Source organism: Podarcis liolepis (assembly GCF_965112155.1).
Source record: "Podarcis liolepis genome assembly, chromosome: 12".
Classification (NCBI taxonomy): Eukaryota; Metazoa; Chordata; class Lepidosauria; order Squamata; family Lacertidae; genus Podarcis; species Podarcis liolepis.
Window position 1 is genome coordinate 2,240,307 of NC_139563.1, and position 24,068 is coordinate 2,264,374.

Genomic DNA, 24,068 nt, shown 5'->3' on the forward strand with positions numbered 1-24,068 from the left:
GGACCAGGGAGTCCTCCACACCCACCTGCCTCCTGTCCCCCAGGAACAGTACTTCTGTCTTGTCAGGATTCTACCTCAATCTGTTAGCCGCCATCCATCCATCTTTCAGCCAAGAACCATGGGGTGGTTTGCATCCTAGCTCATTATTTTGAGCTGCTGACAGAAAGGGCCCCTTCAGAGCTCAATCCGGCCCTGAATTGCTTGCTACCGATTTGAATGGAAATATGATTTTCATAGGGTAGGGGGGCACCGGTGGTGCACTGATGGAACCAAGAGGGGGGTGGTCCCCAGAATTAGGAGATTCCCCCCCCCCAGCGCGCTCTATAAATCCTAGGGAGTTGCAAGAAAAGGGTCCACGTCGCCTCCACCCCCGTGAACCAGACGAGAGAGGAGGCCTGGGAAGCTGGAGGGAGGAGCCGCGTTGCAAAAAAAAAAGGAGGCGCGTTTTGCAGCAGGGAAGGCGAAGAAGCAGCCGGACCGGGTCTTGGGCTTTGCAGCCGAGTTGCCAACTGACCCGAAGGAAGCCCCGCCCTCGGCTGCTCTTGTGCCTCCCCGATGCCCTGCTACGTCCGGGGAGGGAGGAGCCGCGTTGCACGAAAAGGGGAAAAGAAGCGCTCTCTTTTTTGCAGGAAAGGCCGGGCGCTTTGCAGCCGGGTTGCCAACGGACCAGAAGAAACGCCTGGCTGCTCCTGTGCCTTCCGCTGCCCCGTGACGTCGGGGAAGGGAGGAGCCGCCTTGCAAGGAAGAAAGGCCTTTCTTGCACGAGAGGCTTCTTTGCAGCTTCGCCTCTGCAGCCGGGTTGCCAACTGACCCGGAGGAAAGCCTGGGCTGCTGCTGCTGCTGCTGCGCCTTCTTGCTCCAGGATGGAGGTAAAAGCGCCTCTGCCTTTTTGCAATGCACCGCCTGCCCCGACCAGGCCGGGCTCCCTTTCCCCGGCCCGGCAAGCGCTCCCTCCGGCCCAGCAAGCGCCCCTTCGCCGCCGCCGCCTGGCTCTTTGTTCCCCCTGGCGGGCCGGGCGCGATGGAGGCGCGCGTAAAGCGCCGCGCGTAAAGCTCCGGCCCGCAACGCCTTTCCAAGCGCTGGAGGGGGCCGCCTGCGCCCTGCAAGGGAGAAGTAGGGGGAGAGATCGCTGGTGGGAGGGGAAACATTTCGGGATTCGAACCCAGAACAGCAGCAATTTGGGCCCGGCACCTGTCTCCCAGGCCTGGAGGAGAAGGACCGGAGTGGTCCAGCTCACTCAAGGTTGCTTATACTGGCCGCCAGCGGCTCTCCAGAAATCATCATCGTCATCCTCGGTGCTGTTTTTGTAGAAAAATGGGTTGCTGAGCTCACCATGAACACCCACCTGAGAGGTCCTGGAACTGAGTTCTGGTTGAAACCAAGCCTTGATGACGATGATGATGATGATGAGGCTTATAGATTTTCATTTTGCAGTGTACCTGCAGCAGATTGAAGAGTTATTGCAACAAGCGGAAAGTAAAGGCTGAACCAAAGTATAAAAGAGGCAAGCAGAATGTGGTCCCTGCCCTGTGGAACTCCCTCCCACCAGATGTCAAAGAAAGACAGCTGAAGGCAGCCCTGCTTAATATTTGATAAATTACTGTATTTTAATATTTTGCTGGAAGCCGCCCAGAGTGGCTGGGGAAACCCAGCCAGATGGGTGGGGTATTAATAATAATAATAATAATAATAATAATTAAAGGGGCAGAGGTTAGACTAGCAAAGCCATAAATGCCCTAAGCTCAAGGAAGGCAGAATCATATAAAAAAGGAGGTTCTAGTCCTGGTGGAAATCTCAGATTATTTGTAATTTTCTCCATGACAGCTCTATTCCAGAGTGAGTGGCCCCAAGCATTTGGTGTGAAATTATGGGCCGCTTTCCACTGAGCTGCAATTGCTATTCTTGCTGCCAAGATAATATATCCTTTGGACAATACATTTCCATTGGTATTACCAACAAACCTCTGAACTGTTCTTATACATCTTGGCCACTTTGGCTGGGGTTAGGTACCATCTGTATAACATCTTCATTACGTTTTCTCTAATATTGTAACATGCGGTGTTGTCATCCAGATTTGCCTTTGGCACTCAGCCTTGACACTGGTCCGTAATAATAATAATAATAATAATAATAATAATAATAATTTATTTGTACCCTGCCCATCTGGCTGGGTTTCCCCAGCCACTCAGGGCAGCTTCCAACAAAGATTAAAAATACATTAAATTAAATTAAATTACAGGCGGTCGTAGGGTTTGCTTTTGGGGTGAGGAGGACTGTGTTGTGGCAAACCTCGGCATTTTCCCGGAGATATGTTGGCTTCCATCACAGCTTTGACTTCCTGCGTTGCCGTGGGTTGGGCTGGATGACCTTTGGGGGTCCCTTCCCACTCTACAATTCTACGTCCTCATTTCCGCAGGTGACATTTGAGGACGTGGCCGTCTACTTCTGCCGGGAAGAGTGGGCGGAATTAATTCCGTGGCAGAAGGAACTCTATCGGGGTGTGATGGTGGAAAACTACGAGGCGGTCCTTTCCGTGGGTAAATATACCGCCGTCCTCTGGAACTCGGTTCGCTGGCGGGGGGAACGAGGTCATGGTGGTTGGTCCAGGGTCCAACACTGGTTTCATTTGCAGAGCCCATTAGTTACTCAGAAGTAGACTGCCTTTGCCTGTGGAGGTTCAATTTAGCTCTCACGGCTGCTGTTTGATTGACAGGCCCATCGTCCTCCATGAATTTCCCTTTCTTAATCATATTTTTAAAAATTGATGTACATACAATTTAACAAATTTAGTTCCGTTTCCGTACAGTAACCCCTTAGCATTTTGTCTTTTCCACCCTTACTTCCGCGATGTTTCTGTTCAAATCCTTTCCTCTACTGCCTTAGAAATAATACTTATTTCTATTACATATATCCTACATTACATTCCTTTATCATTCTCATTCCTTTGCTTGGATTTCGAAACCTGCCTGCAATTTCATTTGACTCGGATAATCTGAAAAGGGTCCATGAAATTTCTTCTCTGTTTTGCTAAATAGAACAGATCAAGGGGCATTTTTGCCCAGGCTCAGAATATTCGTCCTTCTCACTGAAGGTGGGCAGCCACAAACAGAGCGCGATATTCATGCTCTTTTCACAGCATCTGAGACTGAGCGATATACTGCCCCTGACTCTGGAGGTTCTGTTAAGCAGCCATCTGAGCTAATAGCCATTGAGAGATTATCCTCCAGAGCTGGTGGGTTAAATGCCTTCCGTAAAGAGGCAAATGGTGGCACTGCCCACCATTTGACTTCACTGGGTGACCAGCATATTGGGAAAGGGGCAGAATTCGTCCCTGGCCTCTCCCTGGCTGCTGGATCTGTGGGAATGTTCAGGGATGCAGGAGAGTATATATTGTCTGATTATAGCCTTTCCAACTTGTGTAAACAAGTTCACAATTTAGCAGAGTACCTTAACATTCCCCTTTTTAAACTCACAGCGGATGCTAAAGCCTCTATAATAACTGTTCTGGTATTTTCCCCTTATTCCCTCATAAAAGATAAGACATGACACAATCTTCTACAAAAGTATAAAAAGGTTTACTGACACATCATTCTGTTCACAATAGGATCCCAGAAGGCAGACTTAGCTTAGAAAAGTAACATATACCTAGAAACTATCTCATAAGGAGACAGTCCCTTACACATTCCTCCCCATGTGTAAACATGTTCACTCTAGGAATGTTGTACTTGACTGCTCTTGCGTTTCACATCCCACAGGATCAGACCAAACTCCTGTCTTGCCCAGGATCCTCTTCCTACAGAGGGTGGTGGGAAGAAGGACTCAAATGCCATTCGAATTAGCCTTTATAAACTCAAATCACGTCCTTCACGTATCACAGGGTTGAACTGTGGAACTCCCCGCCACAGGATGGCCACTAACTTGGGTGGCTTTGAAAGAGGATCATGCGAATCCATGGAGGAGGAGAGGGCTATGGAGGGCTCCTGGCCAGGAGGGCTCTGTTCCACTTTCCTGGGCGCTTCCTGTAACAGGCATCTGGACAATATGTCTGCATTGTTGGGGTTAGACTAGATGACCCGCAGGCCCCCTTCCAACTCAACAATTCTCTGATTCTCTGATGCTGGACTAGGTGGGTCCCTGGCCTGAAATACTGCCAAAATAAAATGGAAGTGTCTCTCTCCCATGCAGGCCGCTTGTCTGTGAAACCGGAGATCATCAGCAAAATCGAACGGGAGGAGGCCGAGCTGTGCATTGGAGAGTTTTGGAAGCCCCCCCAGTGGAGAGACCCTTCAGGCCAGTGGCTAGGTCAGTAGTTCATGTTGCATTCTGGTTCCCCCCACTCTCTTTTTGAAAGCTGCACAACAGCCCTTTGGGGTCGACTGGCCTCAAATTCACCCTGCGAGATCTTTGCAGTTGGGAGGCCTTAACCGTATAGCTCAGAGCTGGAGCGCTAGCTTTTCAGGCAGAAGACTGGCAGGTCCAGTCCTTGACATCACCAGATCGGATTGGGAGACAGCCCTGCTGGAGAACTGCTGCCAACCAGTGCAGGCACCACTGAACTAGGCAGGCTAATAGATCTGACGTAGCAGAAGGCGACTTCCTGAGCTGAATTGTCAAGCAGCCCCTTTTCCGGAACCATGAGGACTAGAATATTGTTTTATTTTAGGGGGAAGAGCTGCTGCCAGCCCGTGTAGACATCCCTAGGTGGCCCAATAGATCTGGGTTTGTCCGAGGCGACTTCCTGTGTTTCCGCAAGGGTCCACGAGCGTTGCACGCTGCCAAGCGGGGGTTGTCCTTTTGGGGAGGGAAAGGGGAGGTGTTGCAAATGGCCCAGGCCGCGATGGTGGGACTCCCATCCCGGCCTGCCTCTCAGGGTTGTTGTTGCGACACCAACACGGGAGGGCAGCCTTGCGGGAAAGTCGGGAGGCCCAAGTGCCAGCTGCTGCCTTAAACTTGTCTCTGAAGCACTGTATCCCCGTTGTGGAAAGAGCTATTTTAATGGCTGAGTTAAACGGAGTTAAAGTACCAGTCTGCTTAGTACCATCTGACACTGGCATTTTAGACCCTTGGCAGGCTGCACATTTGTTACCTGCCAGCTTATTTTGCGCAAGGCTTGCACCACACTGCCCGTGGGCTGGCCCTTGTTTCAAAGCATCTCCCAAGTCCTGAAACAGTTCCAGAGAAAGTACTTCTTGCAGGCCTTGTGTAAACTACTGTGCTTGCTGCAACAGGTGGCATGGGTGCTGGTGAGTTTGTGGTTGAGGAAGCAAAGCCAGGACTCTTTAAAATACCCAGCACACTTCCTTCTTTCAGGATTTAAAGGGACCATCACACTCACGTTCTCACTTTGACGCTATTGACCGCTGCATTATGCAGAGGCAAGACTGGGGTATCCTCAGGTCCTGAAGGATCAGATGGTTTTGCAACAGGAGCACTACATTTGAATGCACCAGCAGACACTGACGGCAGTGCAGTGTTGCAATTAGAGATGAAAATTAGAGATGATTTTGCAATTAGAGATGAAAATCTGTTCACAGGACTGCCGGCATTACTGGCCGGTTGCAGCTTTTTAGCCACTGATTACACAGAACTGACAGGCGAAGATGAGGCAGTATTTTGGCAAAGGTGACTGTTATGTACTGAAGTTCTCACCCTGGGCCAGCAGGGGGATACTGTAGATAGTTATGCAAATAAGGGATCGAAAGTGACATTCAGTGATTGGATAGTTTTAGAAAATTGTTACAGTTACGTTGTACTGGAGCTCTATATAAGCAGGCTGACTGAGCCCTTCAGTTCAGTTCTGTTCTGGCCTGTGAATAAACAAGAGCTGTTTGAAGAATCGTTGTGTCGTCTGATATGTTCACCCACAACTTAGCAGTGACGTACTGATGGGCAAAGATATTTCTGGTAGCGCTGGCATATCCATTTCCTCCTCTTGCGCAGGTTTTGATACATAGCGGACACCTCTTTCCCTTCTCATCTTGCCGCCACCACCTCCTACTGAAGGAGGAAGGCTCTTGGTTGCAGAGGTCCTGAACCTGGGAGTTTGTGAAGCTTTCTGACGATTCTATCTTCTGGTCTACGGCCAGATTTTTATCTTGTACAGCGGTACCTCTGGTTGCGAACGGGATCTGTTCCGGAGTCCCGTTCACAGCCTGAAAGAAACGCAACCCATGTCTGTGCATGCGTGGGTCGCAATTCGCCACTTCTGCGAATGCGCGTGACGTCCTTTTGCGCGTCTGCACATGCGCGAGTGGCAAAACCTGGAAGTAACCCTTTCCAGTACTTCTGGGTCACCGCAGGATGCAACCTAAAAAAATATATCATGAAGCAAACGTAACAAGAGGTATGACTGTACTCCCTTATGCATCATCTCTGTTCTCTGTCAAATCTTGCGAAAGTCAGGAGGTGGACAACTGTCAATAAAACGTGTCTCAGTCCTGCCGCAGATTGTATGTGAGATTTCTCCCCCAGCCCCCCATCAAGGACGCTGACTCCCTTTCCTTTCTTCCCGGCAGGAGATGGCATCAGGATGGCAGACGATGAAGACCTCGAAAGGGCAGCCCCCATTCGGCGGCGGCGAGGGAGAAGGAAGAAGGTCCCGTCTTCAACAACGGAGAAGCAGACAGCGATCGTGCCCCCCAAGGACAAGGGGCCCCCGAAGTTGACGCTGAAGATGAAACCTCCAAAGTGCCCCGAGTGCGGCAAGAGCTTCCTGAGCAACGTGGCGATGGCCATCCACATCCGGACGCACACCGGGGAGCGGCCCTTCAAGTGCCACCTGTGCCCCAAGGGCTTCCCCTCGCGGGGGGACCTGAAGCGGCACATCAAGACCCACCTGCGCCCCAAACGGAGCCCGCCTCCCCCCGTGGAGGCCGCCTGCGGGGGCAAGAAGCGCCTGGCCGCCAAGCTGCAGCTTCAGCTGCTGAGCCACCTGCAGCGCCCGCCGGACCCCCGGAAGCCCCACGTGTGTGCCCAGTGTGGGAAGGGCTTTGGCACACCCCAGAGCCTCCGGAAGCACCAGGGGACCCACTCCACCGAGCGCCCCTTCTCGTGCGCCCAGTGCGGGAGCAGCTTCCGCCTGAAGCAGATCCTGGTGGCGCACATGGACTGCCACGCCACCGAGCGCCCCTACCCGTGCCAGGAGTGCGGGAAGACCTTCGTGCAGGAGCGTGGCCTCCGCAGCCACCAGCTGGTCCACACGGGCGAGAAGTGCTTTTCGTGCGAGGCCTGCGGGCGCCGCTTTGCCTACAAGCAGCACTTCCTCAAGCACCTCCGCCTGCACACCGGGGAGCGGCCCTACTCGTGCGCCGAGTGCGGGAAGACTTTCCGGGACCGGGCGACGCTCAGCATCCACAACCGGATGCACACGGGCGAGCGCCCCTACAGCTGCCCGTTCTGCGGCAAGGCCTGCCGGCAGAAGCAGCACCTCAACAGCCACCTGAAGGTGCACCGGGGAGAGGTGCTCCCCCCCAGCGATGGCACGGGACGCGCCCTGCAGAAGGCCTGGGCGAAGGAGAAGCCCCACGCCTGCCCCAGGTGCGAGAAGCGCTTCCGCGACAAGCGGGTCATGAGGGCCCATCTGCTGACTCACGAACCAGAGTCCTTGTCCGCCGGGGACGCTGGCCCGGCCCAGGCAGAGGCCAAATCCGCCAGCGGGAGAGGCGGGGGTCGGAAGCAGCCCGCCTCTCTGCGTGCAGCTGCCCCCCCTGAAAAGTTGCCTTTTGGGTGTGCTCATTGTGGGAGGAAGTTTCCGCAGCGGAAATCCCTCCTGTTGCATCAGAGGAGCCACAGGTGAGGAAGGATGGCTCCCGCCGAGAGTCCAATCCTGGCGTCCTTTTGGGAGGGAGCCTTGCATTTTGACAGCAGTACATCACACTGAGCAAGTCAAACCTCATGAAGAAAGCAACTCGTGTCGTGCCCTCTGATTAGTTCCTGAGACCGAAAGTCCCCATCACTGCAGGGCTTTCCCCAAGCAATTAGAGACTGCGCCTGCAAGAAGCCTCTCTCTCCCCTGCCCCTTTTGTGCCTCTTCTGGTTCTGGGAGAGCATGGCAAAGGAGAGCTTGTTGCAGCAGGAGGGGGAGACGCCGATGCCTCTTCCCCAGCCAGACCCATCTCTGCCTCTTGGTCTCCTTCCTCTCCTGCCTCAGCTTCTGCCTCTGATTCCGGACTGCTCTCTGCCACAGACTCCTCCCGCTCACTAAGCCCTGTTGCCTCTTCAGCTTCTGACACCTCCTTTCCCCAGTCTTCTCCTTCCCATTCATTGGCCTTCCACTGCCCCTCCCCAGGCTCTGAGACTTCTTCCCTTGGGGGTTCGCCGGCTGGTTCCTGCTCCCATTCATTTGTGTCCGACAATTCCATGACAGATAAAAACATGCCAACCTGCTTGGTTCCCAAACGATTTTGGCCAACCCCCCTTCCTGCTGGAACAATGCAGAAGTGCTCCTTTGGGGATGAAGTCAAAGCACTGAAGAGTCACAGCGCCTGCTGTGGCTGCAGAGACCGATGCAGGAGAGACATGTTTCTTTGCAGTTGGGGCAGAAGAAGGCGCCCGGTTGTTCTGCTGCAGATAAACCTATAAGAAGCATTCTTCAGCGTAGCGATGTGCATGACCCACTGTGGAAGATAACAGCACCATAAAATTCAAAAGAGAAAGGCTCAGTTGCAGTTTTTCAAAATGCAATTACATCTGTTTTTCAAAGTTTGATAGTCGTTTACTCCCCTCTTGAGCTGGCCCAGCCTGAAAAGGGCCCATGGGAATCTCTAACTGGGAGTGACCTTGTTCCCTTTCATGATTCTTCTGTGTGGGCCTGACCCCTCTCTATCCTGCCCCCCCCCATTCCTTGTGTTTCTAGAAGTGGGGAATTTCAAGTTTGAAAAAAGATATGCAAACGTTAATATGAAATACCCAGTATCTTGGAATATTAAAGACGAACCAATTAAACAAAACCAAACTGAAAAGGGGAAAAGAAAAAGGAGAACTTCAAAATATCCACCCCAACAATTCTGTGTTCTATAAACTAATGTTTTCTTCAATCCTCAAACGCTGATCTCACAAGTTGATTTTCTTTTTCACACAAAAGCTCCGTAAGAAGTTGTAGTAAATATCGACAATGATTTTTCTCTTAATGAAACACATCAATTTCACCATCTTAGCTAGGAGCCATTCTTTCGTGGTAGAGCCAACAGGTTGTTTTGACCCAGGCCAGCGCTGAGACAGCGGGGAAGAAAAATCTGTGGCAGGGAGTTCCACAGTTTAACTATTATTATTAATGTACAGTGGTACCTCGGGTTACATACACTTCGGGTTACAGACTCTGCTAACCCAGAAATATTACCTCGGGTTAAGAACTTTGCTTCAGGATGAGAACAGAAATTGTGCTCCAGCGGCGCAGCGGCAGCAGGAGGCCCCATTAGCTAAAGTGGTGTTTTCAGGTTAAGCACAGTTTCAGGTTAAGAACGGACCTCTGGAACGAATTAAGTACTTAACGCGAGGTACCACTGTATTCTGTACGCATTCTTCACCCCAAGTTCCCAGGGTGTGTTACAGCATTAAAAACAACATTAAAAACCATTTGAAACTGTGCTCCATGAGGTGCTTCCTTGTCTCTGTCCTGACAGGAGATGTGAAAGTGAATTGGTGTTTACATGTCAGAGAAGAAGCTGCCTTGGTCTGTTGCAAGAAATGCAGTATTTGAGGCATGCGGCACCTTCAGAGACCCAGCAAACGTTCTTGCAAGAAGTGTGGTGCTATGCGCACATGTGCTTTGAGGATCAGGAATGTAAACAGCCAGGTCCGGAGGAAAGGAAGTGCGGAAAGGGCAGGTGGCGATAATGACCTCACTGGCAAGAGATTGCATTTCCGCCTCTTCACGTATCCTAACGCAGCAGGTCCACGTTCCAAGTACGGTACTGTGATCTTCAAACTGCTGTGGACTGTAATAAATTTGTTGTGATTTGTAAAGTTAGTGCCTTAAAGGAGAGCAAGAAAAAATCAAACAATAGCAATCAAATTTCCTAGAATGTAGATTGTATAGCTATATATCTCATAGTCAAGCAATATACAAAAAGAGAATGTAAGAATTCTCTTTAAGGTGCCGTGAAACACTTTTTGTGGTATTTTAAGTGAAACGCTAGAAGTTTCTGGATCCAGAGCACATTATTTGAAGTGCAACAAGGAGCCGTTTCAAATAAACATTTATATAAAACAAGCAAGAACTTTCTGAGTTGCATAGGCTGCAACCCAACGCCCACCATAAAACACAGGAAGCTCCCTTATACTGAGATACAGCTATTCCTATATTGTCTACACTGACTGGCAGCAGCCACAGGATTTCAGACGAGGGACATTCCCAGCCTCTGCCAGGAAACTGGCGATGGCACCTGGGGCCTTTGCCTGCAGGGCAGGTGGTCTGCCACTGAGTTACGGCCTTCCCAAACAAGACATGTCCTTCTGCTGAGTCAGACCATGCCTCCATGTCGCTGCACTGGCTGGCAGCAGCAGTGTTCAATGCTACTCCTACTCACAGGGTTTCAGGCTGCTGCTGTCTCGCCCAGACTAGTGGGAGACTGAGGCCGGGACAGGTAAGTTGACCTGTCTAGGATTGCACTCTGAACGTTGCTCGATAACGGCGTTTGCAAACCCATCCAGAAACAACTGCGCGATCCTATGCATGTTTCCTCTCAAGTCAGTCCCGTTGGGATAAGAAGAGCAGGATTCAACACTCTCCACTCCTGTGGCTTCCAGCAACTGGAATCGGTCCCACCCTCTTCTAAACCGTCTAAATTGGTGGCCACCCCTGCTTCTTCCTGTGGCAGTGAGTTCCACAGATGAACTCCGCGCCGAGTGAAGGAGGACTTCTTTCCGTCTGCCCTGAACCTTCCCACAACATTCAACTTGGCTCGGGATTTCAAGGCGGCTTCCTCCCTGCAGCGGCGGGTCTCAAATTTCAGGGGTCCTCTGTGCGAAGCCAAAACACTGCGCCTACCCTGCTCCCCAAAACCCGCCGCTGCTCCCTGCGCCTTCAGGATCGCAGCAGCCTGCGCTGCCAGGCTAGCCGGGGAGGGTCTGCAGGAGGCAGAAAAACTGAAAAAGCCCCCCCCCCAATATTTTAAGCTCCCCCAAGAGCTGGCCCTGCAAGCTGAGCGCTTGGCGGGCGAGGTGAAGGGCGCGCGCGCTCAGGGCGCATTTGGAGACGTCGCTCGCCAGCTCCTTGGAAAGGGAGGCGCATTTGGGGACCCTGCGGAGCCCCTTTTCCCCCGCCGGGTGCCCAGCCCAGCCTGGCCGGAGGGCGCCTCCTCTCCTCTCCCCTTCCTTCCTCCGTCCCTCCCTCCGCCGGCCGAAGCGGATCCGGTTCACGAGCTGGACGTGGGTGGCTCCCGCCGGCCCCTCCGCGCCGCCGCTCGGATCCGCCTCCGGAGGCGCCCGCTGGCCTGGGCGCTTCGCATCCCGAGGAGGAGATGCTCGGGCCGGTAGGACCCCTCTCCCCGCCCCCGCACCCTTTGCCCTTCTCTGGGTCCCCGGGCCGGACCGGGAGAAGGGACCGGCCCGGCAGAGGCGCCCGCTTTGGCCGGCGGACAAAGGCGCGCGTGCCTCTGCGCGCATGCAGAGCGCCCCCGGCTCAGGAAGGAGAGTGGGAAGAGCCGGGGAAAGCGAGTCGTCCCCCGCAAGGCGAGACCCAAAACCTCTCCTTATACCGAGTCAGGCCATGGTCTATGTAGCTCAGTATTGTCGACACAGGCCGGCAGCAGCTCTGCCGGGGTTCAAGAGGAGACTTTTCCCAACCCATTTTTTATTTTTATTATTTATAAATTATAGCCCTTCACCAAGGGCGTTGCCAGGATTTTTGTTAGGGGGGGCAGGCTTTTGTTGGGGGGGGGTAGAACCTCAGATTTGTATTGATTTGTATTGATTTGGGGGCGCAGCTGCCCCCGTACCGCCCCTTCACCCCAAAATCTCCGGGCGGATCACAGCATAAAAATGCAAAATAAAAACACAAACAGCCCAGAGATGCTGGGGGTCCCTTCTACATGCCCAGCAGGTGTGCCCCCCCCCCCACTGAGCTATGGTCACTCACTGTCTGAGCCAGACCATCACTTCATTTATTTTTTATTTATTAGATTCATATACAGCATCAAAAGATCTCGGAGCGGTTCACAAGATGAGAACACAAGATAGCTCTGGACCTGTAAAAGGGTGAAAGCGTGTTGGGAAATAATCCATAATGAATTGAAAAAAATGTTTAGAAGTACTTCCCCCCCAAAAAAAAACAGAGTTCTTTTTGTTGTGGTTAATTCAGATGGAAATTCCCAGGTGTCAAAAAAGGTTATTTATGTGTGCCACCACTGTGGCCCATGTTTTCTTAGCCCCCAAATGGAAAACGAGCGAGAGCCCAACCAAAGAAGAATGGCAAATTAAATTGATGGAATATGTGCAGCTTGCGGACCTAACTTATAGAATAAGAGAAGAAGAAGAACATTCGTTTAAAGAAGTTTGGGAAATGTTTATTAGATATGTGGGGGGAAACTGTGTACACTTGAAAACCTTGGCAACATTAAGGTAAATTAAACAGTGTAAATAAGTTTTGTTGGATAATTGAATACTGAAGGGTTTAGTTTATGTAAAATATGCAGGGATTTATGATATGCAAAATGAACTACGGAAAGGGCATTGACATTTTAAGGTTGTTTAAATGAATATTCCAAAGTGTAAAACAGAAAATTTTATATATATATATATATATATATATATATATATGTTTTCGTAGATTTTCACGGGTACAGGAATGCAGGTTTTGGTGTCCTCGGGTGTCTTCCCGTGTAAAAGTTGGGGTGTCTAGGCGACGTTTCGACGAGGTCTCACTCGTCATCTTCAGGCTGGTGCTTTCGGCTTCTTGTTACTGGAACAGAGCGGGATCTCAGTGTTTGAGTTCCTATAAATACTGTTGAGGGGGTGTGGTGTATAGCCTCCAACGTTCTGGGCAGAGAGGAAGTTTCCAGGTTAGTGTGCCTTTTCTTCTTTTGTTCCTTAATTACTTGAGGGATATCTTGAGTGATTTCTTGAGTGATATTCTGAGTACCACTTAGGTGGGTCATTAAGTGTGGATTAGTTGCTAAAGCTTTCGTGTCTTGACCTCTTGAGCTTGTGAAGAGTTTTTCTGAGAAGATGGCTGTACTGCACTTAGTTGTGCTCTGGCTTGGCTTCGTGTATAGGGGCGGGCTGTGGTTTTGTGCCCTGTGCCAGCCAGATCTGTGTAGGGATTGCAGGGGGGTGCAGCATCCGGAGGTGCCACTATGGTTTGGTCTATGAAATACCCTGCAAAGTCTGCCCAGCCACGTACATTGGACAAACAAACAGACGAATAAATGCACGTATCGCAGAACACAAGAATGCCGTCAAAAAAGAAGAAAAAACTTCCTCTCTTTTCCAACACATGAAAGAAACAGGACACGAAATTAATTTTGCAGATTCCAAATTGCTCTTTAACATGGAACATCACCACAAGAGAATAATCATGGAAGCCATCGAGATAGAGAAACACCCTCACAACATGAACAAGCGTGACGACACGTCCCGCCTGCCAGACATCTGGAAATTAGCCCTCCCCACAAAAACCGACACCAGAACCAGAGGCACACAGAACGCCATCACCAATCAACCACACCAGACCCAAACCCAGACCCTCTCCACAGATAAATTACAGACACCATCCAGTAGCCAAACCATAGTGGCACCTCCGGATGCTGCACCCCCCTGCAATCCCTACACAGATCTGGCTGGCACAGGGCACAAAACCACAGCTCGCCCCTATACACGAAGCCAAGCCAGAGCACAACTAAGTGCAGTACAGCCATCTTCTCAGAAAAACTCTTCACAAGCTCAAGAGGTCAAGACACGAAAGCTTTAGCAACTAATCCACACTTAATGACCCACCTAAGTGGTACTCAGAATATCACTCAAGAAATCACTCAAGATATCCCTCAAGTAATTAAGGAACAAAAGAAGAAAAGGCACACTAACCTGGAAACTTCCTCTCTGCCCAGAACGTTGGAGGCTATACACCACACCCCCTCAACAGTATTTATAGGAACTCAAACACTGAGATCCTGCTCTGTTCCAGTAACAAGAAGCCGAAAGCACCAGCCTGAAGATGACGAGTGAGACCTCGTCGAAACGTCGCCTAGACACCCCAACTCTTACACGGGAAGACACCCGAAGACACCAAAACCTGCATTCCTGTACCCGTGAAAATCTACGAAAGCATATATATATATATATATATATATATATATATATATATATATATATATATCACACAAGAGATATCTCAATATTGTCTACTCTGACTGGCAGCAGCTCTCCAGGATTTCCGGCAGGGGTCTCCCCTAGCCCTACCTGGAGATGCTGTCTGGGGTTGAACCTTCTGCATGCGGACAGGCCTCAAGGGATGGAATATTGACATAGGAAATGGCCTTGTACTGAAACGGATGGTCCATTTTGCTCCATATGGTCTACACTGACCAGCAGCTGCTGTCCATGATTTCAAGCAGGCTTCTCTTGCAGCCCTGTCTGGGGACTGATCCTGGGACCTTCTGCTGGCAAGGCACTCTAACCACTGAACCAGCACCCTTCCTATCTGACCTTAAGGACTCGTCGAGTGGGCAGCTCGGTTCGGGGGCGGCTTGTGGGCCAATTAAATGACCCCCATGGGCCGCTTGTGGCCCATGGGCCTTAGGTTGCCGACCCCTGACTTACATCATTGGAGCCTACACAACATAAAACACTGTTGCTGTATGTAGGTGTTATTTTATTTCTTTTTTATCTTATATTTTGGAAATGTGCATCCAGGTTTTTTTCCTTTAATTTTTTTGGGGGGCCACCAAGAGAGTGGGGCTCTAAGCTAGAGCTTGTTTAGCTTGTACCGTAAATCCAGCACTGAATTGCACATTGGTTCAAAATCCAAGCAAACCTCTTTTCTTTAATTAATTGAACAAAACTGATGGACTTGATCCAACGATGCCGCCTTTTCCAAGTCATGATTTACACCTCCAGCGTCCACCTTGCCGCCCGCCTGGTGAGGGTGCTGGGAGTTGTGTAAGGGCAAACTACAGTTCCCAGAATCCTTTGCGGGGAGGAGGGGGAGTCATGTGGCAGAGGTGCTTAGAATGTCTGCTATGGGGCCCTAAGCTATAGCTTGCTTGGCTTATATGCAAATCGGGCACTGCTCTCTTATCTCCCATCCCAAAGGAGTTCCCATAACCCACACTGGAGCCCACGTGACGGGGCAGGTAGTCATTTAATAAGGTAACTGGGTTGACAATTCTCTAGGTCTTGGGGTGGGATAATAATAATAATAATAATAATAATAATAATAATAATTTATTATTTATACCCCGCCCATCTGGCTGGGCTTCCCCAGCCACACTGGGCGGCTTCCAAAAGAATATTAAAATACTATAATACATCAAACATTAAAAGCTTCTCGAAACAGGGCTGCCTTCATATGTCTTCTAAAAGTCTGGTAGTTGTTGTTCTCTTTGACATCTGGTGGGAGGGCGTTCCACAGGGCGGGCGCCACCACTGAGAAGGCCCTCTGCCTGGTTCCCTGTAACTTGGCTTCTCGCAGTGACGGAACCGCTAGAAGGCCCTTGGCGCTGGACCTCAGTGTCCGGGTAGAACGATGGGGGTGGAGATGCTCCTTCAGATATACTGGACCAAGGCCGTTTAGGGCTTTAAAGGTCAGCACCAACACTTTGAATTGTGCTCGGAAACGTACTGGGAGCCAATGTAGGTTTTTCAAGTCCGGTGTTATGTGGTCTCTGCGGCCGCTCCCAGTCACCAGTCTAGCTGCCGCGTTCTGGATTAGTTGTAGTTTCCGGGTCACCTTCAAAGGTAGCCCCACGTAGAGCGCATTGCAGTAATCCAAGCGGGAGATAACCAGAGCATGCACCACTCTGGCGAGGCAGTCCGCAGGCAGATAGGGTCTCAGCCTGCATACCAGATGGAGCTGGTAAACAGCTGCCCTGGATACAGAACTGACCTGTACCTCCATGGACAGCTGTGAGTCCAAAATGACTCCCAGGCTGCGCACCTGGTCCTTCAGGGGCACAGTTACCCCATTCAGGACCAGGGAATCCTCCACACCTGCCCGCCTCCTGTCCCCCAAAAACAGTACTTCTGTCTTGTCAGGATTCAACCTCAATCTGTTATGCTTTGCTGAGTTGCTTCCTCTGTCATTGCAGGTGACGCTGGACGACGTCACGGTCTCCTTCTCCCTGGAAGAGTGGGCAGGGCTGCAGGAGTGGCAGCGACGGCTCCACCGTGACGTCATGCGAGAGAACTACGAGCTGCTCGCCTCCCTGGGTAAGACAGGTGGTTTCCTCGCCATACTTAACTGGCCGCAGGGAGCACTCAAGCAAACCTGAGCATCACCGTCCGCAATAGAAGGGGAATTCAATTTTGCATGCATCTGAACAAGAGACCTTCCCCGATTCTCGTTCTCAAACCGGTCTGCAAACTGAAACACAGCTCACCTTCCTGATTCACATGCTTCTGAATTTTGCGACGCAAAGTTCTCCAGGTGTCTGTTACGCGTGAGAATGCATCTATTTGTGTCAAATGTTGGCAAAAGTCATAAACGAGTCGTGCATTGCGTTACTGGACATTGCTTGCCCAAATATGAGAGTCAGTCAGAAATGTGTTGGTGATGGTAAATTTGGACTACATTCGAGATGGCTTTTCATGAAGATTTCTATTTGGAAACAGAAGCAGATTGCTGCAGAAATGGTGCTTCTAATGGTTTCTGTTTTTGTAGGCCACTTTGAGTCATTGTGAGTAAAATGACAACAACAACAACAATAATAAATTCCTTCCAGTAGCACCTTAGAGACCAACTAAGTTAGTTATTGGTATGAGCTTTCGTGTGCATGCACACTTCGTCAGATATTTATTTATTTTGTTTTGTTTTGACTACGGCAGACCAACATGGCTACCTGCCTGTAGTAGTAATAATAATAATAATAATAGTTATGATGTTCTGGGTGACGAAGCCCTTCTTATCACAGCGCACAGTTTAGCTGTGGAACTCCCTGCCACGGGAAGTAGTGATGGCAACCACCCGGAATGGCTTTAAAAGAGGAAGAGACAAATTCATGAAGGAGGCTCTCAATGGCTGCTAGCTATGCTGGCCATTCTCTGCTTTCATAGCTGCTGGAAACCGCAGGCAGGGAGGCGGCTCCCGCACTCGGATCCTGCTTGTGGGCTTCTTCCCATTGGGGCATCTAGTTGGCCACTGCGAGGAAAGGACACAGAACTAGACGGGCCCCATTTGACCTGGACCAGCAGGTCCTTCTCCTGTCCTCCCTGTTACCTGTAGAGTTGAGAGAGAACCTTGATAAGCAATGGCGGAAAAGCCTCAGCTTGGCACAGTGGTGTAGCGTCCTTTGCTGGTGCCTGGGGCTAAGTGGGGCTGTGCTGCACCGCCTGCCTGCTTGCGCAGTGGGGAGCCCGGCTGGCTAACATGGCCCTCCTTTGAGGGGTACACTCATGGTGCAACAGGGCAGGGCGCAAAGTGCTGCCGGGCTCACAGGGCATCATGATTAATGCGCCCCCCAAAAAAAACTTGACTCGGGGCAACCCTGCCCCTGCTACGTCACTGGATTGGCAAGACTGCTTTTCAACTTCTCCCTTTTCCTTTTGCAGGCTGCGACCTCCGAGTCAAGGATGAAGAAGGGGAGTCCGGGGAGGAAGACGGCCGAGGGCTCTTCTCGGAGACGGTGCTCCGGCGCTGGAAGCCCGAGGGCGAGACTTCGCACCCGCAGCAAAACGGCGGCAGCAACGTGGCTGGCGAGCCTGCGGGTGGAGCGGGACTCCTCTCTCAGGGGCCGCCTGGCACTGAAGGAGGAAGGGATCCCGGAGGGGAAGAGCTGTGCCCCCTAACCTGCCCGGACTGCGGGAAGCGCTTCAAGAGCAAAACCTCCTGCTTGACGCACCAGCGCATCCACACTGGCGAGCGCCCCTTTGGCTGCCCCGAGTGCGGGCGGCGCTTCACCCAGCGGCAGCACCTAGGCACCCACCTGCGGGTGCATAGCGGGGAGCGCCCCTTCTCCTGCGGTGAGTGCGGCGCCGCCTTCCGGCTGCAGAAGCTGCTGCTGACGCACCGGCGCAAGGCGCACTCGGGGGAGCCGCCTCTGGCGTGCGCCGACTGCGGGAAGCTCTTCAGCCACAAGCACCACCTGATGACGCACCAGCGGGTGCACACGGGCGAGCGCCCCTTCCCCTGCCCCCAGTGCGGGAAGTGCTTCACCCAGAAGCACCACCTGCAGACTCACCAGCGGGGGCACTCGGGGGACCGCCCCTTCCCCTGCCCCGAGTGCGGGAAGGCCTTCAAGGACCGGGCGGGGGTGCTGATGCACCGCATTGTCCACACGGGCGCCAAGCCCTTCGCGTGCCAGCGCTGCGCCAAGATCTTCAGCCACAAGCACCACCTGGTGATCCACCAGCGCGTCCACACGGGCGAGAAGCCCTTCTCCTGCCAGGTGTGCTGCAAGAGCTTCACGCAGAAGCACCACCTGCTCAGCCACGAGCGCATCCACACCGGCGAGCGCCCCTACGCCTGCCCCATGTGCCCGCGCAGCTTCAAGGATCGCATCACCCTCAAGCTGCACGTGCGGCTCCACACGGGCGAGAAGCCCTTCTCCTGCGGGCGATGCGGAGAGAGCTTCCGCCTGCGCAAGGCCCTGCTCTCCCACCAGAGGGCGCACGACGCACCCGCCCAGCTCATCTGCACCGAGTGCGGGGAGAGCTTCCCGCGCATGCGCAGCCTGGCTGCCCACAGGAGGAGGGCGCACCCAGCAGCAGCGCCCCACGGGGCTGGCGCACGGCCCGGACCAACCGGCCACTTGCGCCGCCCGGCTGAGTCGCATGCTGACGGGGAGAGAGCATCAAACGCGCCACTCAGACCCTGAGGGCACATGGCAGAAAGAAAAGGGCAGTCTGAGCCCTGGCACACATCCTCCAGCTGCCAAGATGCCAACGCAGTGAATCGCCTGCCCAGGCCAGGATCCCTAGGCTGGGTGGACAAGGAAATGCGATTGTCCTCTTTCATGGCATTGTACAGTTGGAAGGGCTCCACGGGTCATCCATCCCAACCCGCTGCAACACACCTTTCTCATTGTCCTTTTTGTTTGGGAAATTTTGTCAGCATCCTGCCCCCCCCCCCATCAAAACCAAGGACCTCCCCTTTCCTGGCTTCCCATTTCCGCTTTGTTGCAGCGCCGACTGGTTATTGCAGGAGCAGCCCAACCCAGGGAGCCAGTGTAGTGTAGTGGTTAGAGCTCTGCTTTTCAAACTTGGTATTACAACTCCCATCATCTGTAGCTAGCAGGAGCAACAGTCAGGGATGGCGGGAGCATCCATAGGAGTATAGCATCTAGATCAAGGGAAGCAATAGTGCCACTGTATTCTGCTCTGGTCAGACCTCACCTGGAGTACTGTGTCCAGTTCTGGGCACCACAGTTCAAGAAGGACACTGACAAACTGGAACGTGTCCAGAGGAGAGCAACCAAAATGGTCAAAGGCCTGGAAACGATGCCTTATGAGGAACGGCTAAGGGAGCTGGGCATGTTTAGCCTGGAGAAGAGGAGGTTAAGGGGTGATATGATAGCCATGTTCAAATATATAAAAGGATGCCACATAGAGGAGGGAGAAAGGTTGTTTTCTGCTGCTCCAGAGAAGCGGACACGGAGCAATGGATCCAAACTACAAGAAAGAAGATTCCACCTAAACATTAGGAAGAGCTGTTCGACAGTGGAATTTGCTGCCAAGGAGTGTGGTAGAGTCTCCTGCTTTGGAGGTCTTTAAGCAGAGGCTTGACAACCATATGTCAGGAGTGCTCTGATGGTGTTTCCTGCTTGGCAGGGGGTTGGACTCAATGGCCCTGGTGGTCTCTTCCAACTCTAGGATTCTATGATTCTATGAGTTGTAGTCCAACAACCGCTGAGTACCCAAGTTTGAGAAAGGCTGGGCTAGAGTGCCAGAGCTCGTGGCGGCGTTCACAGCCCCCCTTTCTCCTGATGACACCCCATTTTGTCCCCACACCAATGCTGTGAGGCGGGTTGAGAGACAGTGACTGGCCCGAAGGTCCCACCCAGTGAGCTGCGTGGCCGAGTGGGGATTTGAACCCAGGTCCTTGTCCGACCTTCTTGACCCCTGGACCACCAGACTGCGGTGCCCCTTCCCTTCTTGCCAAGCGAGAGCCTTGTAAAATGGGCCACCTCACCAACCCACCTCGGTTCTAAGAGACAAGGAATTTGAGCAGCTCTTTCCAGTTTGCTGGATCGTCAAGTTGGAAGGGATCCTCGAAGGTCATTTAGTCCAACCCCCTGCAATGCAGGAATCGCAGTCAACCGCAGTTCTTTGCTCTGCACCAGGAAAAGGCTTTGCCTGCCACTGGAGAAATTCAATTCTGTTTGCATTTGCAGGTGAATCCCCTTTATCTGCTCTTTCTGAATCAGCCCTCACACCAAGACTCGGCCACAGCCCTTCAAAAAGCCACCCTTCTCTGAATTTTGCACTGTGCAGGTGACGAGTGTAAAGTATGCGTCGCTAGGCTAGGGCATGGATCAAAACCCGTAGTTTAGCAGAAATAAAATGCATTAGGTGAGAGAACGCTGCCTTGCAAAAATGTGTATTTTAGGCAAAATTGCACCCAAAATGTGTGTGGGAAGAGACATTCGCACTAAAATTCTGGTGAGTTATCATGAGGACTTATTTTTGGTAATTGCAAACTGATGCGGAGAATTAAATCTGCGACCAGGAAAATGAGGAAGTGGAGGAGGAAACCAAGATTGACAGATTCACCCGTGGAACACCATTTGGGAAATCATAAATGGGGAATTTGCGCCCCTCCACGTGTTGCTGGACTACGACTCCCATGATTCCTGGCTGCTGGGAGTTGTAGGCCAACGACAGCCAGACGGAGCCACAGCCTCTCCCTCCCCAGCGTAAGCGCAAAGGTTGCCTCTGGGCACGTTAAGACGGCAGGTGGCCGTGAAGTGGGTGCACTTTTTCAGAACCCTCAGCTGCCCTGCAAGCTGTGAATAGGCAACGTAGCACCCTCCCAAAGGTCCCAGAATCATAATGCCGGAAAGGACCCCAAGGGTCATCTAACCCAACCCCCCAAAATGCAGGCCTCGCAACTGAAGGATCCCCAGCAGGTGGAGATCTGAGCCCTGCTTAGAAACCTCGGCAAGCCAGGAATAGCCAGTGTGGTCCCTTCTAGCTGCTCCTGGACTCCAGTTCCCATCAGCCCCAGCAAGTATGCCCAATGGCAAGGATGATGGGAGGCCACAGCACATCAGCTACCCCTCCCAAGCCCAGACCACCCCACCAAAGCTCAAAATGACTGCAAGTCCAGCTATGTCCTGTCCAATGTAAAAGGAAGAACAAGCAAGTGGTAGGTCCTTTGTGTGGGGAAGACGGAGACCTTCTTTGCCTGTCTTCACCCAAAACGAAGCGATGCCCAACCTGGTGATAACAGAATAAATGATGTAAGGAGGGAGCTGCAGCCCAGATAGGAAAAGGGGTAGTAAGGGAACAACTAGCTGCTTTAAGTTAATTCAGATCTCAAGGGCCTGATGAGCTGCACCCAAGGGTGCTAAAGGGGCTTGCAGATGCAATCTCAGAGCCTTTGTCTATTATCTTTGAGAACAGGTGAGGTCCCTATAGACTCGAGATGGGCAAATATTGTCCCCATCTTCAAAAAGGGGGGAAAGGAAGACCCAGGTAATTACTGACAGGTGAGCTAGACACTGATAACAGGGAAGGTCCCAGAACAGATAATTCAACAGTTAGTCTGTGAGCATTTAGAAAAGGACGCTGTGATTACTAAGACCCAGCATGGGTTTCTCCAAAATAAGTCATGGCAGCCCAATGCGATTTCTTTTTTATGGAATTACAAACTTGGTGGATCAGGGAAATGCTGTGGACATAGTGTACCTTGATTTCAGAAAGGCTTTTGGCAAAGTCCCCCATGATATTCTAGCGAGGAAGCTGGTAAAATATGGGTTGAACGACGTGACTGTTATGTGGATTTGTAGCTGGTTGACTGACTGAACCCAAAGAGGACTCATTCATGGTTCCTCGTCATCCTGGGGGAAAGTGACCAGTGGGGTGCCGCAGGGTTTTGTCCTGGGCAAGTTGTTGCTTAACGTCTTTATAAATGACTTGGATGAAGGAATGGAGGGGATGTTAATCAAATTTGCAGATTGCACCAAAGTGGGAGGGGTAGCTAATGCCGCAGGAGACAGAATCAGAATTCAAAATGCTTGGAGATCTGGGCACAAGCTAACAAAATGAATTTCCATAGGGACAAATGTCAGGTTCTGCAGTTAGGCAGGAAGAACCAGATGCACAAATATAGGATTGGGGACACCTTGCTTACTAGCAGCACATGTGAAAAGGATCTCAGGGTCTTGGTGGACCACAAGCTTGACATGAGTCAACTTCTTGGATTTCCTGAAAGCCAGCACTTCCTTCTCAGATTCCTCCTTTTTCCCAATGCAAAAAGAAGCAAAGCTCATGGAGCTGTTCCCCTGCCCTTGTCGACCTTAAATAGGTCTTTTCTTTCCGCAACTTTGACCTGTGGTTGGGCTCTGAGCTGCCGCTTCTGATCTTCCTGGAAAGGGCTCCCCCACCTTGCTATCGCTTGTTAAAACCTCTTCCTCACACACCTGGTTTCCTGGGGGAATGAGATGCGGGTTCACTGCCTGCGCCCTGATTTGCAACGGAGACATTTTCATAAAAAAGACGAATCTCTTTTCTTCCTGGGAGATTTGCTCCTTGGCTTCCAATCTCCTTCTCAGAAACGCCTGGCACAGAGATTGCTCTTTTCACAGCCACTGTACATATGAACCAGGCACCTTCTGTGTTCATCCCCTGAGCAACAGTGCTTCCCCTAAAAATGATGCAAGGCTCTAGTCCGCACGCTTCTGCATCAAGGGCTAATTCGATAGGAACCTGGGAAGCTGCGTCAGGCCGTGGTTGGCCCAGCTTGCTCAGTATCGCCCACACTGTCCAGCTGGCAAGGGGCCTTCCTAGCCCCACCTGGAAATGCCACAGGGCACTGGGTGCAGGGCTCACAAGGTGGGCACTCGGCTTCCACTCCTGCAAGCCCGCAGCAAATTCCTTTGGCATCCTCTCTCAGTCCTCCCCTGTGGAAGCTTCCTTGGCGCATTAATAAAACACACAGCGAAGCTGCTGGCTGAGTTTATTGACTTGCAAAGGAACAGAGGAGAAATCTGTGCCGTGGTGTGTGTGTGTGTGTGTGTGTGAAATTGGAAGAGAGGAGGGAAGAGGCAATGGGAAACCCAGAAAAACATCTTGCATCCTGGGAGGGCAGACGTCCCATTCCGCCATGGAAGGGCCTGGTCTTTTCGCCTGCGGGGACATCGTCAGCGCTTGGAGAAGTCGCCACCTGCTATGGAGAAGAAGGCAAACCCGAGACGGGTGGTGAGACTTGAATGCAGGACTTACCTGGGAAGACCAAGAGCAGAGGAAAGTGACTCTTGTGCCCAGATCCTGCGTGTGGGTTTCCCATTGGCCGTTGTGAGGACAGCATGCTGGGCTCTGGAGACTCGGTGTGGTTAGAGTGTCAGACCAGGATGCGGGAGACCCGAGTTCGAATCCCCCCAGTCACACGGGGCCAATCACACTGCCTTCTCTCAGCCTATCCTCCCTCGCAGGGCTGTTGTGGGGGTTAAATGAGGAGGGAGGGAACCATGTACGCCACTTGGAGGGAAATAATGTGGGATATTAATGCAATGAAATAAATAAGGATAATGGCTGGGCCACTTGCCTGATCCAGCTCTTTTTATGGTCTTAGCTATAGAAAAGAGAGCTTTGTCTACATCTTTGGCCTAATTGAGCCGGGCTCCTCTTAGGCCCAGGAATCAGGTTGGGGAGGGGGGAGAACCCATTATTATTATTATTATTATTATTATTATTATTATTTTACTATAATTTATAACCCGTCCTAAGGTCCAAGGGCGGGTGACATGATTAAAGTATGG

At 51.7% G+C, this 24,068-nt stretch overlaps 3 protein-coding genes across 9 annotated transcripts in view; 2 read left to right on the forward strand and 1 right to left on the reverse strand.

The window, feature by feature from the left end:
• On the forward strand, positions 1-9,585 carry LOC310689315 (uncharacterized protein). Of its 2 annotated transcripts, XR_014517433.1 has the most exons (5): positions 1-869; positions 2,417-2,537; positions 4,186-4,302; positions 6,516-9,253; positions 9,495-9,585. XR_014517433.1 is itself a non-coding variant. In XM_083466874.1 (4 exons), exons 1-4 carry the CDS (start codon positions 264-266, stop codon positions 7,793-7,795), a joined length of 2,124 nt encoding a protein of 707 aa, XP_083323000.1. In that variant the 5' UTR covers positions 1-263; the 3' UTR covers positions 7,796-9,585. The 2 variants fall into 2 exon arrangements, 1 of the variants encoding a protein (XP_083323000.1); XM_083466874.1 differs by having other exon boundaries at positions 6,516-9,585.
• Positions 9,586-11,303: 1,718 nt separating this feature from the next.
• Positions 11,304-23,252, forward strand: LOC310689404 (uncharacterized protein). Of its 5 annotated transcripts, XM_083467079.1 has the most exons (5): positions 11,304-11,471; positions 15,247-15,303; positions 16,242-16,362; positions 17,701-19,319; positions 21,622-23,252. In XM_083467079.1, the coding sequence occupies exons 3-4, from the start codon at positions 16,329-16,331 to the stop codon at positions 18,963-18,965; spliced, it is 1,299 nt and encodes a 432-aa protein (XP_083323205.1). In that variant the 5' UTR covers positions 11,304-11,471; positions 15,247-15,303; positions 16,242-16,328; the 3' UTR covers positions 18,966-19,319; positions 21,622-23,252. The 5 variants fall into 5 exon arrangements, with proteins under 5 accessions (XP_083323205.1, XP_083323203.1, XP_083323202.1 ...); XM_083467077.1 differs by lacking the exon at positions 15,247-15,303 and having other exon boundaries at positions 17,701-19,327; positions 21,630-23,252; XM_083467076.1 differs by lacking the exon at positions 15,247-15,303.
• Positions 23,250-24,068, reverse strand: part of LOC310689188 (SCO-spondin-like) — a 179,159-nt gene continuing 178,340 nt past the window's right edge. For both annotated transcript variants that reach the window (XM_083466452.1, XM_083466451.1), the window contains exon 112: positions 23,250-23,473. In XM_083466452.1, the coding sequence (XP_083322578.1) occupies positions 23,451-23,473 (23 nt within the window). In that variant the 3' untranslated portion in view covers positions 23,250-23,450. The remainder of the gene's footprint in view (positions 23,474-24,068) is intronic.

Excerpts from the sequence above, each read along its gene's own strand:
- LOC310689315 (XM_083466874.1), top strand. The coding sequence starts at position 264 with ATGGAACCAAGAGGGGGGTGGTCCCCAGAATTAGGAGATTCCCCCCCC. Across the intron at positions 870-2,416 it reads CTTCTTGCTCCAGGATGGAG|GTGACATTTGAGGACGTGGC; the intron begins GTAAAAGCGCCT and ends TCATTTCCGCAG. Across the intron at positions 4,303-6,515 it reads CCCTTCAGGCCAGTGGCTAG|GAGATGGCATCAGGATGGCA; the intron begins GTCAGTAGTTCA and ends TCTTCCCGGCAG.
- LOC310689404 (XM_083467077.1), top strand. Across the intron at positions 16,363-17,700 it reads CGAGCTGCTCGCCTCCCTGG|GCTGCGACCTCCGAGTCAAG; the intron begins GTAAGACAGGTG and ends TTCCTTTTGCAG.